Consider the following 15,563-nt stretch of genomic DNA (forward strand, 5'->3'; position numbering starts at 1 on the left):
CTGTTCACCGCCCTGAGTCCTTCGGGAGAAGGGCGGTATAGAAATATTATTAAATTAAATTAAATTTAATAATAATAATAATAATAATAATAATAATAATAATAATAATAAACCTTTATTGTCAAAGTACAACATGTGTACATTGAGATTAGCTGAGCCTCCCCCCCCCTGCTCTCTCCCCCCAACACACAGTGACAACAAACCCTCCATCCCACCACACTATGTGAACCAACTACACCACACACCGGCCTCCCAAGTCAATTCTGCATAAGATTATGTCCCATTTAAAAGCCTAACAGCCCATGGATAAAAGCTATTTTTCAGCCTGTTGGTACGGCTGGCTATATTCCTATATCTCCACCGACTATCAATAAGGAGTGCGGAAGTACAGTCTACCGCCAATTTACCTTTTGGTCTCGCGTTTGGAGCCGACCGGTAGTTAAAATGACGTTGTCAGGAGCTTAAAATACGTTGGATTAATGCACGATTCGGCTTTTATTACTTTTGTGCCCCAAAAGTTTTTGCTCCCGGCTTTCGCCAACCGATCAAGGTCCGCTTATTTTGGCTGTCTTGCATTTTCTCCCCCCCATCAGATAAGTTAGGTTTATCGATTGATGCTTAAATTACTTCAGCAAGTTTATATACTATGCCATAATTACAAGAAGGATATTGGACCGATCGATTACATCTGTGACAGGCAACAAAAAAAACTTTTCACGCGTAGTTTGCTAGTGGCGGGCAAAAAAAAAAGAAATACTGTAATTATAAGGAAGAACAAACAAACCTATTTATATGCACTCAGTAGTCAAAACGTGAATTTATTCTCAGTTCTTATTCACGCATAAAGGCAAAGCTAATGGTATGTCTGCACTTTGTCCATTTCCTGCCACTAAGATGCGCTAAAATAGAAAAATCAATTTCTTCTAAAACAGTTCAAATTATAAACTAGTGATAGTTTTTAGCCATGCCTTTGATAATGTCTCATTTGCTATTTTATGAATCCTTTCAAAAGAATTAAAAGGTCTTAATGTACGTTTTTTTTTAAAAAAAAGTAATTATAGGTTAGTTGAACAATCATTATGTTTATACAGGTAGTCCTTGGCTTATGACCACAACTGAGACCAGAGTTTCAGTGGCTGAGCAAAGCAATAATTAAGTGAGTCACGCTCAATTTTATGATCTTTTTTGCCATGGTTATTAAAGTAAATCACTGCAGTTAGGTGAATCATATAGTAAGTAAATCTGGCTTCCCCCATTGACTTTGCTTGTTGGAAAACAGCTGGGAAGGTTGCAAATGGCAATCACGTGACACCAGGATGCTACAACCATTGTAAATACATAAGGTAATTTACAACAGCTGTGTCCTACTCTAGGGGTTAGGGTTATGGTTAGCTGAGGAAGCCAGCATTGGCCAAAGATGCTTCTGTGGTCATGTGGCCAATATGACTATACATAAGGGGTCTCAACCCCCGGTCCATGGATTGGCACCAGGCCTTCAAACCATTTTTGACTCATGGCGACTGCCTAGACAAGTCTCTGATGTTTTCTTTGCAAGATTTCAGGAGTGGTTTGTCATTGCCTCTTTCCTAGGGCTGAGTGCATGTGACTGGGCCAAGGTCATCCAGCTGGTTTGGTGCCTAAGGTGGGACTAGAGCTCACAGTCTCTTGGTTTCTAGCCTGGTGCCTTAACCATTACCCCAAACTGGTTTTCTGAGAGCACCTTTCATTTAGAAGCAACTGTTTGTTATTTTATTAAATTATAATCTAAGAAATTGCGTAGTAGTTTACCCTCATTAATACATTGCCATCCACATTAGTACAAGTTGCACTGTGATTAATAATAATTTTTCAAAATCCCTTGGGTCTTTCTGGTTGGTCAGTTAAAACTTGTTTTATATATAAGAACTAAAAAGGCACTTTTGACAAAAGACAAATGAAAATTAAGGCTCATAAACAGAAATCTTAAATAAGATTACTTCCTCTTAACAAAAAGTTACATAGCATAATCAAAACTACAGAGTACTGTATGTTCATAATTTTATTTGCATCACATTTTCAATGTTTTTATTCTTTTTTATCAGAAGTACAATTAGAACATTTTTATGGGATAGTTTTCTTAATCAGAACAGAACACGTACATATCACAATCTGCATCTCTAATTGTTACAAGGGATATGATCCCCCAGGCCTTGAAAGCTATAAAATTATAAATCTATTCTTACAAAGAACTCTCCAAAGTTGTAATATGTAAATCAGATTATACATTAATTACTTTTTAAAGATATGTAGAGTTTTAAATATGACTTCCAGGCATGAATGAAAATTCCCTGAGAAATTCTGAGAATTGAAATGATAGTGACTAAGAGGAAGAAGTATTATAGTACATAAAACAAACTCCACCCCAAACAGAAAAAGCTACATGCAAAATTAGATTTATTGGTAGATATCTGTAACCAATAAGCCAAATGTTGCAACAATTTATTTTTGAAGATTTGTTACATAAATACAAGGAAGAAGATGAGAAAAACTCTGCATGTGATAAATCAAACATTTTGTATTGCATCTTTTATAACACTTAAGATTGTTCCCATCTAAATCCACTGTTTATTTCTTTATACAGTGCAGTGCTTTGCTGAAGTGTATATCTGCAATGTATATATAATTATTAGCTCTCATTGTGTTCTCAATCAGTCATTTCCATCAATATTCACAGCTCAAGAAAGTGTTTTCACACACACACACACACACACACACAAAAGAAACACATATAAGACATCAAGTGGGTCAGGAACATTCACAAAGATTCACAAATTCACAAGAAAATTCTTTTTTAAAGAAGCTTATTCCAGAACAATATTTATTATGTGTGAAAGTATTGTGATGAAAAGAAGCAGCTTTACTATCACAGCAATATATTTTTTATTGTATTTTTATTTCTTAGTAGCTGGTTTTGGTGACATCAACTTTCAGACTTCCCGTCTTTGGTTGTGTTTAGATGATCAAAACTACGCTGGAGCATAGACAATGAGGTCTTCAGCTGGAGTGATAAAGATTGCACAAGGATTACCCAACAAATTATACTTTAAATCAGAAATGTTATTATTTCCAACCCAAAGCAGTTCTAGGTTTCATGGAAAGTATTTTTTACATTCTATTTTCAGTTGGAGCTCTATTTTAATTATCAACAGTGTCTCAGACTGAGATAACAGCATTCTTGCCCATCATATATAATGCCAATGAAGATCAGCCAGCATTTATTTAAGCTCTAGGTTTCTTCTGTACTATTATTGGTACCAAGGAAATTGTCTATTAAGAGTTCAGAACCTTTTAAGAAATCTCCCTAATTCTAACCAACACAAAATGAAAAAGGGAAAGAATAAAAGCTCTGCCATCTCTCTGAATTTGGCTTTAGCAGTTTCAATCTCCTCCTCCACCGTCCTGCTATTGATAGACTCTCCAATATTCTCTGTGCTTAAGGACTCCTCTAGATCTGCTTCCCTAGCCTACCTTCTTATTTGTCAGCATAATCAGAAAGAAGACCTTTGATTGTTGCAAGATCACTATATTGATAGTTGGTCACCTCATATCCAAACTGTTTTTAAAAGCTGTCTCTTTCTGATATTGACTGGTTCTATGCCATCCAATTCTTTTGGGTGGATCACCAGTCATAGAGCACTGAGCTTTTCAAAACCCTTTTCTGCCTTTCACCCAAATCACGCCCTCCATTTTATCAGTTAGGCGGGCATCTGCTGAGGTCATTTAGCCTCAGATTTTAGCAACTATTATTGAACCATAGGAACTTTCCTGTTCATCCCCAAAGAAGATTGTACAATGCAGCCTTCAACATTATTCTCAGATCAGTGGATTCAGTACAGCAGTCAGTTCATAATGTTACAGCTAGGCCATTCTTGCTGAATATAATAAGAAACTTCTGAACTAAGACAGTTTTTATACCATTAACTTACTATAACCATCAAGAATTTTTAGAAAATAAATGAAAAGGTATGTTGTTTCTTAATCCTCTAGATCAGAGGTCTTCAAACTCGGCCCTTTTATGACTCATGGACTTCAACTCCCAGAATTCCTCAGCCAGGCACGCTGGCTGAGGAATTCTGGGAATTGAAGTCCATGAGTCATAAAAGGGCCGAGTTTGAAGACCCCTGCTCTAGATCAATGTTTCTTAACCTTGGTAGCTTTTAAGAAGTGTGGATTGTAATTTCCAAAATGCTAATTTGGGAATGCTGATAGTCCATATGTCTTAAAATTGCCAGAATGGGAAAAACTGCTATAATTATTTATAATGATCTCTGTCCTTATATATACAATGGCTCAAAACAATAAGGACCAGAATACTTACCTGTTCAAGCAATGCTATAGACTCCTTTAACACCCCTTTCATATGTTGGGCTTGATTCACATTATGATGAGTTTTCTCCTTTGATGCCACATTAAGGGCTAGACTGAGGAAAGAACAGAACATTGAAATGTAATATATTTGCTTCATCAAGCATGTAATTTAATCATGCTCTCCTCTCTATATTAATTTTACTAGAAAATCAACATTGAGACGGTTGCTAGATTATCACATGGTGGATAGAATTTTAGTTTTCTTATCAAAAGTACTAAGGAAGGCTGAAAACTTTCAAAGAGAGAATATTACCATTTTGTACATTTTTTTCAAACCAAAGATACTGTTCTTTTATGAGTACCATATGGGTATACCATCATTTCCCATATTGCTGTGAAAATAATTGATTATAGGTCATTCAAAATGACAGGTGACTTCCCAAGTGAAGTGCCAATACTGCCATAAAAATAAATATTATGTATTCAAATCTTCCATGAATTATCTAGTGAATTCATGTTAATGACAGCAGTTATACTCTCTGTCATGACTTCCTGGCCTTCCCCATTACTAAGGACTTTCTCACTTGTGAAAAAAATATACAATCCAAGCACTCTAAGCATGCAACTTTTCTTTTTTAATAAAAGCAAAGCTTAACTGAAAAGAAATTCCCCTTAGTATGCTTCCCCAGAATGGGGTTGTTGTTGTGGCCCCAACCCCTGAGCCTGTCCTACCCGAGGAAGAGGACTCTGAGGATGATGGGGAGGAACTGGCAAGGCCTCCCTCTCCAGGGCCCTCCCTTCTGGCAAGGCCTCCCTCTCTGGGGCCCTCCTCTCTGGCAAGGCCTCCGTCTCCATCTGAAGGCCGACAGGAGTAGCCTGTAATTAGCCAGGCTGGGAACGAGCCCGAGCAACTGCAGCAGATACAGACTAACGAAGATGAATCATGGCTAGACCCCTGAGAATGATGCAGGGCCAAGCGTTTATGGCAGCATAGGAAGAGTAGGAGGGTCAGGGATTAGCTGAGTCACTGAGCCACACCCCACAAGGTACAAAAAGGGGGTGTGGCTGCTCTCAGAACTTTGTGATGAACAATAATTCAAACAGCTTCTGGTCACACCTTTGAAACTCCATCAGATTTTTCTACCTGTGTGCAACCCTGGTCTGGATTCGTAACAACGCTTATTCACTTCTGCTTTTGGTTTGCTTGCCTCGGCTTCCTTGGATTAATTGTTTGGCAGTTATCTCATTTCAGCGAACGTTTGAGATAACTAGCTTATTTTTGGCTGACTGTGGGTATCTTGCTGCCAAGGCTTTATCGGACAGCAATTATATTGTAGTATAAAGATTTAACCCTTGTGAATTGTGTCTGTTTGTACCTTGAGGGAGGGGGAACAGAACAGTCGTTTGAGTGTGGCTGAATCAGAATTTACCTATGTATTTATACACTATTTCTTCACTATCTCAATTTCTCTTAAGTAAGAGCAATTTACAAAAAATAACAAACCAAAATTAATACAATAAAATACACAAATCAGTCCCAAAAGGTTACTGGAAAAGAATGGTTTTCAGAGCGTTGACATGTGAGCAAAGTGGACGAGACCTGTATCCTGACAGAAGAAAGGTCTAGATCAGGGGTAGGCAACCTCGACTCTTTTATGACTCATGGATTTCAACTCCCAGAATTCCTGAGTCAGCTATGTTGACTCAGGAACTCTGGGAGTGAAGTCCATGAGTCATAAAAGAGTCAAGGTTGCCTACCCCTGGTCTAGATAATGGGTTTAGAATCTTCTATAGTTAAAGCCCCAATACCTTTTTCAAATTCTTTTCCCCAAAATGGAAGGTTAGAGATTGTGGATGCTATTTAATACAGCTGTATCAAGAGATAGTTACTTTAGGAGAGAACGAATCTCTGCTCGTTCAAGGTAGATGTACCTCCCCTCTCTCAAAAAGGTTTAGATCACCTCTCAAATCTAGGCATATGCATACTATCTGGCATTAGTTTTCAAATGAATGCAAGTCCTTTTATCCATGAAGAACCTCACATAAACATCATAGTGGCCATTCTTCCTCCTTTCTACCAATAAAGAGTAAAGGTAGCACTAGGGCCACTAGACTCAAATTTAAAGATGCAGTAACAATGGACATTAGTAAGAATACTTTGCCAATATTATTGCCAAAGTATATTAATAATCTTGAGTACCTAACCATGTTGATTGCAATCACAATTCATTTTCTGCCAGCATTGATCTAAGCTTCATTTTCTGGAACTCCTTATAGAGATGAGGAATCCCTTTGTTATCTGTAATCCAGGACAGATGGCTTGTGGCAATTAGTCGCCTCTGAGTTCCAAAATACAATCTGGTGTGCAGCTGGAAAAAGAATCTAGACATCCCCCAAGACACATCTGAACTGATTAGGGACCTTCAGTGAAATATTTTAACTGGCCCACCACCAATCAAGCAAAGTGGCAATATGCAGATACACCAGGGAATATTAACAGTTTTCTGCTGTGGACGGACCAATGTCCTTAATTTTTATGATAAATCATCAACAAATGCCAAAAATTAACAAAACTCTGCAATATCAGTAAGAGAATATGGTAGTATTAAAGGAGACAATGCTTTTCTTAGATGATTGCACAGCAAATCTCTGACAAATAAAATACCGTCCAGAGGGCATTTCTGTTGAATCTTAGTGGAGAAAGTTATCCATTAGATATCCTGATTGAAGAGGTTGATGAGCTTAATATGTCTAAAACCACCTGGAACTGGTTTGGTAGCATTCCAACTTCAATACAGATCATTTGAACAATTTTAAAGTATTTTTGTTAAGTTGTTCATTTTTCACTAGCTTCAATTTTCAGGTGAACTGCTATTTGTAAATCTAATGTTTCCAGTAACTAGATATTAGCCCACTGTGGAGGAAGAGACAAATGACAAAAAAAATAAATACTCACGTTGTCGACACTTCTTCCTGAAGCTGAACATGGTACAATGACTGAGCTGCATGTTCGATCATTGACAATTTCAGGAACAGTGCCACATTCAGAAAAACCAGTAGAACTAAACTGAAAGAAATCCAGACATAATGGACACTATGGGCACTACCATTTCTAATTTTTGCAAAAGCATTCTTAATAGCAAGAATAATATAAATATTTACAGCTTCATGACAAATTGAGCAAGATAAATAAAGCTTCAGAAGCATAAGGTGTATATAGTACTATAAAACAATACAAACTGTTCTCACAACACATTTAGTCATCTCACATTCAGGCTTAGTGTAAATTAAATTGTGGATAAAAATGTATTTAAAGAAAACATAATCACTATTCTGATAGTTGTTTTGTCATGATTTGCTTACTTACTTTGGACTACCAACTGAATTGTCCAATTTGTGGTTAATCCCTACCTAATTCCCCATCCTGCTTTTCAACCTCTGGATAGAAAAATAGGGGGTTGGAAAGACCACAGAATAAGCTATATCCAGCTGCAGCATGTTTTTACTTTCTCTTCCCCCCCATAAGGTAAATAGACTGAGAAAGCAGAGACAAGCCCAACTATTCCCACCCAAGAGACTCTCTGATCATAATCAAGGGTTGCTTTTTTTAAAAAAAGTGTTTAGAAAAACAGGGAGGCCAGTAAATAAATATTCATGAAGGAGCCTGAAACAATGGACAAAAATGTGAGTTAACTAATGAAGAACAGTTTGTCATAATAACTGTCTTTTTTCCATAATTAACACTGCATTGGATTTAATTATTGTGTGAACATGCTAATAACATGAAGAGTTTAGACCAGGGGTGTTAAACTGCTGGCCCGCGGGCCGGATGCATCATCCCGATATGTTGCGCAAGGTTGACACAAACAAGTCTCTAGGTGAGACGTGACATCACAAGTTTGACACAAACAAGTCTCTAGGTGAGACGTGACATCACAAGTTTGACACAAACAAGTCTCTAGGTGAGCTATGAAGCATCAGCATTCCCACATTGAATTGGGAGATGCATGGGTTGATCACATACTGTACAATCTGTTTGCAGATGATACAGAATAGAATAAAATTCAGTCAATTAAATATGTCTCCCTTCACCTTCCTGGACCAATCCACCTTATATACATTGTCAGGATAATATACGGCAACCATGACTATAATTGATTTTGGTCACTTTGGAGGAAAGACAGAATGCAAATCTACATGGTATGTGCCATACGATATTGACAGTGAAGATAATGTATGTGTGAAATTGAAGAGAGCGAATTCCAAAACATTCTGCCTTTTCCTTTGTATAGCTTTTAGGTGTGCTTTATTTCAGTATTATGTTTTTGTTCAGAAGCTCAAGGGAGTATACAGGGCATTCCCTCCTCCTATTTTTCTCATAATAATCACCATGTTCATGTAAACTGGACTGAGAATGAGCGGCTCAAAATCATCCACTATACAAGGATTCCCTGTATAAATTGTTGTGATATATAGACAATTTTTCCTGTTTTTTTCTGGCAAGCATGATGTTTTCATGCAGACCTTTTATAAGCAGTCCTGAGGCTTATTTGAAAAAAAATAGGAGTCTCTCCCTTTTGCAGAGAGATTCTGTAGCCCAGACATGTCAAACACAAGGCCCGGGGGCCAGATCTGCCCCGCAAAGTGGTTTCATGTGGCCCCTGAAGCCATTCTGGAAACAGTGAGGGAACGGTCCCCGCTGCCTTGGCCCTGGCCCAGAGACCCTCCTTCTGCCAGAGACCCCCAGATCTGTCCCACTCCTGCCCAGGCCCCCATAGGCACCCTTGATGCCAATGATGTAGAGCTGGCCATGCCCACCCAGTAGGCCATATGCACTCCAGCTGCGCCCACCCAGTAGGCTGCGCCCACCCTGGCCATACCCACCCGGCCCCCCGAGGGCAACCACAATGCTGATGTGGCCCTCAATGAAATTGAGTTTGACACCCCTGCTGTAGCCTGAAGAAAACACCTCCCAAATCAAACAATGGCATGGACCAGTACATCTGTGAGAGATCTGGAAGTAATTCTGTATCTTAATTACAAATTCTTAGGTTTTCACTTGGGGCAAGAAACAGGATCCTGCAGATAAGAATGGTGAATAGCTAATTATCAGACTAACAACTACAAACCTTTCTAGGCATTCCAAACACTATTTGAAAAGTATGGGGAAGGAAGACACAGCCTATATTTTCACTTTCACCACTATCACCATCCTCATGTCCAATGAATGTTTAAAGCACAGAGCTTCTTTTATTTCTGATGCCTTTATGTACAACACAGGACTCTGTGTCATTTCTTAAGTGCACTATATCCACATAACTGGGATATAGTGCACTTAAGTCTTAAGTCTTAAGATTTATTTATCTTTTTAAGGAGAGAACAAACCAGATTCTCCTTAAAAGATCCCGGGAATGTCCCCTCTTGCAGTGAGGAATTTATTACTGCATGAACCCACTTACCAGTCACCCTCCTAGAGGCTCTCACCAGACAGAAGGGATAAGGTTCTGATTGACAAGGGGTTGCATTAAAATTGCAGAGGACTCTGTCTACTTCTTTAGGTCCAACAAGGTCAAACTGTTACCATATTACTGGGCAAGATATCCCCCTAGGCATCTCATGCAGACTTGCACTACGAAACCAAGCAATCTTATCTGAAAGTGTTCAACAAATTCTTCTGCACAGCCCTGAAGATGATTATCTGAGCCCCACTGGCCTAGGAGGGATTGGGTGATCCACAACAGGGTTGATGGGTAATACCCTGCAGATGCAATAGGAGCAGAGAAAAGGTGTTGTTTCAGCACTTTTATCGCCATGCGAAAGGTCTTAATAGCAGTTCTAAGAGTCAGAGTCAACCTTCATTTAGCTGCTATAAAAAGGTAAAGGTTCCCCCGCACATGCATGCTAGTCATTTCCGACTCTAGGGGCCGGTGCTCATCTCCGTTTCAAAGCCGAACAGCCAGCGCTTGTCCGAGGACGTCTCCGTGGTCATGTGGCCGGCATGACTAGACGCCAAAGGTGCACAAAATACTGTTACCTTCCCACCGTAGTGGTCCCTATTTTTCTACTTGCCTTTTTACGTGCTTGCGAACTGCTAGGTTGGCAGAAGCTGGGACGAGTAACAGGCACTCACTCTGTTACGCGGCACTCGGCATTCGACCCGCCAAACTGCTGACCTTCTGATCGACAAGCTCAGTGTCCTAACCCACTGAGCCACCACGTCCCTTATTTAGCTGCTATAAGAAGGGTTAAACAAAAAAAGTATCAAGCAAGTACTTACAAAATACTCATTGCCACTATGATGGTGATGGTTTTATTTGTAGCATTCTTCTTTATTCCTGTTAAGCAAGGAAAATATCTTTGAAACATTCTAATTTTGAAATTCAATTAACCTGATTTTACTAAATCCCTTTACTGAAGATTTGTCTCACCCAAAGCAGAAAAACAGTTAAAGGTTTTGGCTGACCTGGATGCTTTTTGAACATAAGAAGCTAACAACTTGCTTGACTTAAACTTGAATCTGGTGACTATATGGACAGGCCCGTGTGGTTTGTCTCTGACTTTTTCTATGTTGTGTTTTGTTTTTAAATTTCCTACTCTAGCCTACAGCTTCATATTTTGGTTAGCCTCCCACCCATAAATTAGGCCAGAATTCCTACTTTGTGTTTTTCAGAGCAGCCAAGATCACTAAATGCTGCTACTTAAATTGTCTAAAATTAGAGTTGAAGGGGCAAAGGGAGATAATACATTAAATTATGCCATATGGATTTCAACACATTCAATGATCTTTTAAAGCAGTTAATACATGGCCAAATCTCATTCAATCTGCTAGAACCCATGTAGCAAGAAAAGCTTCAGTATTCTGGAAAGTAAAATATCTTTCAGTTTGACAAAAAGGTTCATAATTATTTCAGAATTTAAATATGGTGGTACTAGAAGGAAAAATACACATCTACATAAATAATATACCAAGTAGTTTATGTCAATTATTCAAAATATAAGGCTTTGTATGCCAACACATTTTCCTTGAACTTTATTTACAGTTAGCTGCACCACACACACTTATGTTAAAATATTCTGGATTTTTGCATAGGGACAAGCAAGAAAAGCCTGTATGACATTTGTGCAGAAATACTATGACCTCTAGTACTAAAATGAAAAACACCTTCAGTTTCATAAATTTCTGAAAAAAGAAGTATTTCTACTTTAACTCACCTACATTCCCAAGAGCTATTGTTCTTTTGTCTTCTATAGAATCTTGTATAGCGTGTTTAGGAAGTATCTCTTCTGCATTCCGCTGTAAAATCCATCTTCTCCTTCTTAGGACTTCAAGTTTTGCAGGATCCTCAATAGGTTTGTTTATTGCATATTCTTCCATTAGTAATTCTGATTCTACAAATGACTGAATCAGTTATTACTTTATAGTTTCTATTTTTTTTATTTTAAGCTAACCTTCTGAAACAGTATCCATGTGGGTTGAGATTTCTGTTGCCAGAAATCGTAGCTAAATTTAATGCCAGCTAACAATTGTGGGAACTTGGTTTGATAACATCTGGCAAGCAAGTGGAAGGAAAGTGTTTTATGACATTTACAGTTAGAATCATGATGTGTTCCACTTTAATTATATTCTATTGAGTTGCAGTTGCTATTTGTAAGTCAAGATACTTTTTCCCAATCCTCATTATCTACTTAGGACTCCGTCATCTCTCTTAAAAGCTGCTTCTGTGGCTTAGTACAGGGCTTTTCAACCTTTCCACCCGTTGTACCATTTTTAGGATATGGCAGCATCCGAGTACCACCAGTCACCTAGCTCCAGCCATCTCTCGCTTAGGCTTGTGCGGTGCTGCCACCGGTTCAGCTCATTCCCCTCCCCCGCAACCACTTTTCTAGGATGGTCGCGTACCACCTGCCAGGTGCCAATGTACCACAGGTGGTACCCGTACCACTGGTTGAAAAGCCGTGGCTTAGTAGATCCTCTGGAAAAGAATGGGATACGCAGGAGTTCATAGGCAGTGGAACAACAGTATTTGTAGATTGTGAGTAGAGCTGAAAAGGGGATTAGAAATTTGGGAGATTTGCTCATGCAAAGCCAAATCATTGTGAAAATGTGGTTTCACTTTACTTAGAAAAAATGACATCCAGCAAGGTTCCATCTTTGCATGTGTAAGCCATGTCCAGGACACACTGGTATCTATATACACTTCCTAGTCCCCTGCTTCTACACAGAGGATTTTAGAACCTGCACCAATTTTGCCTGGGAAATGGGTCAGCTGACTGTCAGAAGTAGGTCAGATCACTGGATATGGAAAGAGAAAAGCTGTGTTTGATGTTCTCTGAGCTTAGTTATTTGTTTACAGATGTTTCATTACGTGAGTGATGATGTTACCTAGTTAGATAATGGGTTCTGGAAATAAAGGTGGTGGGATGAGCTGATTTGTAGAGTCCCTGCTTTTTTCTTGCCTTATTCCTGTTAGGCATATGGTGTTAGCCTACAATGTTGGGTTGAAAATATATTAACCATAATGTTATGACTTTAAGAAGTTAATTGGCCAATGGGTGTGTAAGTGTTCTCATGGCCATAAGAGGAAGCTAGTAACGTAGCTTCTCTCTCTCTCTGAATTCACTGATCTCTACTATTACTGTTTTTGCTCTGCTGTTGGTTTACTACTGTTGTAAACCTGAACTGTGTATTGACCTCTGGACTGGTAAGAAGACTTTGTAGTTTGGATTACTCCTTGGACTGTTGCTATTGTTTAAGACCTGGACTGTTTATTTTTGACTGTGCATTTTTGTTTTTACACCACCCTCAAAGTAAAATACTTTTTGCTTTTACAACTCAGTGTATTCCTGTGTGTAACTCTTACTACTCTCAGTACCCTTCCTTGTCTGTGCAACTCTTTGGTAGCACAAGGAGACCTCTGCACAACAAATTCCTTAACAATTCCTTTCAATGATCCAGGATTTCATGACCCGCAAATTCAAGAAGAATGTTTCTGTCATGGATTAAGATCCCATGTGGGAGAGGAATAAAGTATTCTCTTGGCTCATTTGTCATGGCAGAAAATGTTGGTTCAGTAGTCCCTATTTCCATAATGTACTTACTGTGGAAACCTATAGTTGCTGCTTTTTTGTAGCAGCCCAACTAATGTGGACTAGGCTCCCATTTAACTGACGTTAGCCCCTATAGTTCTAGCCTTTCAGAGCTGTTGGAAATCTATGGTGACTTATGATGCCTAGGAAGGATGAGTATGGTCTGAGTTTTATAATTCTATAATTAGGTGATTTAAATTTTTTTATCTTAGAGATACACATAAACATATTTCATTACTCTAAACCACCAAGATTCTGGTGATTGAGGCAAGTTATACTTTGAATGAAATGAATTTATAAATTCATGCATGGGGAAGGTAGACTTGCATGTGTGGCTTTCTGCAGCCACTTGCTGTTCTCTCTTTCTGCTTCGTGCCCCAGATGACAGATGATTGAACTGGGTGGGCTAACAAAGTTTTTATTTAATATTTTGGCATGCAAGCGTTTGACCCACACGCTCAAGTTTATAAGACATCACCTTCTCCAACTGGAAGGTTGGACATGGGAAATGTACTCTCTGTATGGCACTCCCTACATTGTTCAGTGTGCAAATGGGCTTGCACACACAAAGTTGAACTGCAGCCAGAGCTCAGTCCTATTTTGTATGGACAAGATGGCAGCAGAAGTGGGATCTGGCAAAATTCCAAATTTTCATGTGCTGTGGGGATAAGGAACTATTTGAACCTGAACTGATGGCCAGCCCAAGTTCATGACAAGAATTTGAGGTAACATTTTGAAATTAATTATAAAACCTTCACCTGGGAAAATGTTATTTTAAATTCTTAAAAGAAAAAATGGTAGCTTGGAACTTTGAAGGATGGACACTAGAGGGATCAGAATGAGTAAAAAAAATTACAATAAAGAACAACATTTAAATTTGACTTATTAATACTGAATGGAGCAAAATACTTTCGCATTGCTGTATTGAAGAACATTCATGAACAATGGACCCAGAAGTTGATTTTAAGAATGTCTGTCATTAAAGATATGCTTTGTTTATAAGATGTTATGGAAGAGGAACTTGTTTTACTGAACAACATTGAGCTGATGACAGGCTAAAAGAATATATTATAAAAGATGTTACACTAGATATACAAATGAAACTGACTGATGTCTTCATAAATTAAAAGAAATGTACAAATAGCAAAATCAAAGGTGTGACTTGAATAGCTTTCCTTTTTCAGATTTAGAAAAAAGACTTGAATTTGAAGAGATTTTGTGAGAAGGGACAAAGAAAATGATGAAAAGAAATAAATTTCTAGGATATTATTTGAAAGGATAAAAGATCAAGATCGTTAAAAGTAAATTTGTATAGTTTATTTGATCAAGGTTAAAATAGATATGTGTTATCTCTGGTAACTTTTTATGAATTTTTGCTGATCAGGATTAAAGAATGGGGCTTTAAGGATTTTATATTAAGTAAGAGATGAAATATGGGGATAATTTTTTGTATTTTAAGAGAAGGTAATGCTACTAAAATTGTTTATACTTGTGATGAAGGGAATATTTATATATTCTTTTTTCTTCATTAAATTATTTTTCCTTTCTTTTCTATTGATACTTTCTTTTTTTCTGCATGTAATATTTTAACTTGTAAGCCATAATGATTATTCTTTCTGAAAATAAAAGCAGAATGTAAATAAAGTAAAGAAATAAAATAACAGATGTGCTGGAGTAGACACCTATCTGAGCATTGAAGGGCAGAGTACATAGGTCATAAAAAGCTATAAATTACTTTAAATTAATTTGAAAAACTAAGTACATTGTTCTTTGCATTGTTTCTTTTAAAAATATAGCAGTTCACTTCACTATATCTAAATAGCCAAGCTAATTAAATATTGTCAAGAATGATGGCAAAATACTCACCAAGTTGTTTAAAATTTTCCTGGATACCTCCCCATGTATTCTTCTCAATTATATTTTTGACAGGCCCCCATGGTTGTTTTTTGTATTTCACATCTGAGGAAATCCTATAACAAAGAAGAATAAGTCTAGCGACTGATTGGAATACAACTATAGGTAAGGTCAGCATTTTCACCCATTTTGAGAACAATTTTTTAGGTCTTCAGTTTCAAGTAAGAAGCTGCATACAGAAAACAAAGCATGATCACTAAGGTAACATCTTGAAC

The 15,563-nt window shown here is 37.9% G+C and overlaps 1 protein-coding gene across 1 annotated transcript in view; it reads right to left on the reverse strand.

Moving 5' to 3' along the window:
- Positions 1-2,054: 2,054 nt before the first annotated feature.
- The window catches only part of GRAMD1C (GRAM domain containing 1C), a gene marked incomplete at its 5' end in the record, with an annotated part of 63,282 nt that continues 49,773 nt past the window's right edge, over positions 2,055-15,563 (reverse strand). The window contains 6 exons of the mRNA XM_083362610.1: positions 2,055-3,037; positions 4,358-4,460; positions 7,304-7,414; positions 10,625-10,682; positions 11,560-11,736; positions 15,301-15,404. Of these exons, the coding sequence (XP_083218736.1) occupies positions 2,960-3,037; positions 4,358-4,460; positions 7,304-7,414; positions 10,625-10,682; positions 11,560-11,736; positions 15,301-15,404 (631 nt within the window). The 3' untranslated portion in view covers positions 2,055-2,959. The remainder of the gene's footprint in view (positions 3,038-4,357; positions 4,461-7,303; positions 7,415-10,624; positions 10,683-11,559; positions 11,737-15,300; positions 15,405-15,563) is intronic.

The sequence above is a fragment of the Vipera ursinii genome, assembly GCF_947247035.1.
Source record: "Vipera ursinii genome assembly, chromosome: 4".
NCBI classification, from domain to species: domain Eukaryota; kingdom Metazoa; phylum Chordata; class Lepidosauria; order Squamata; family Viperidae; genus Vipera; species Vipera ursinii.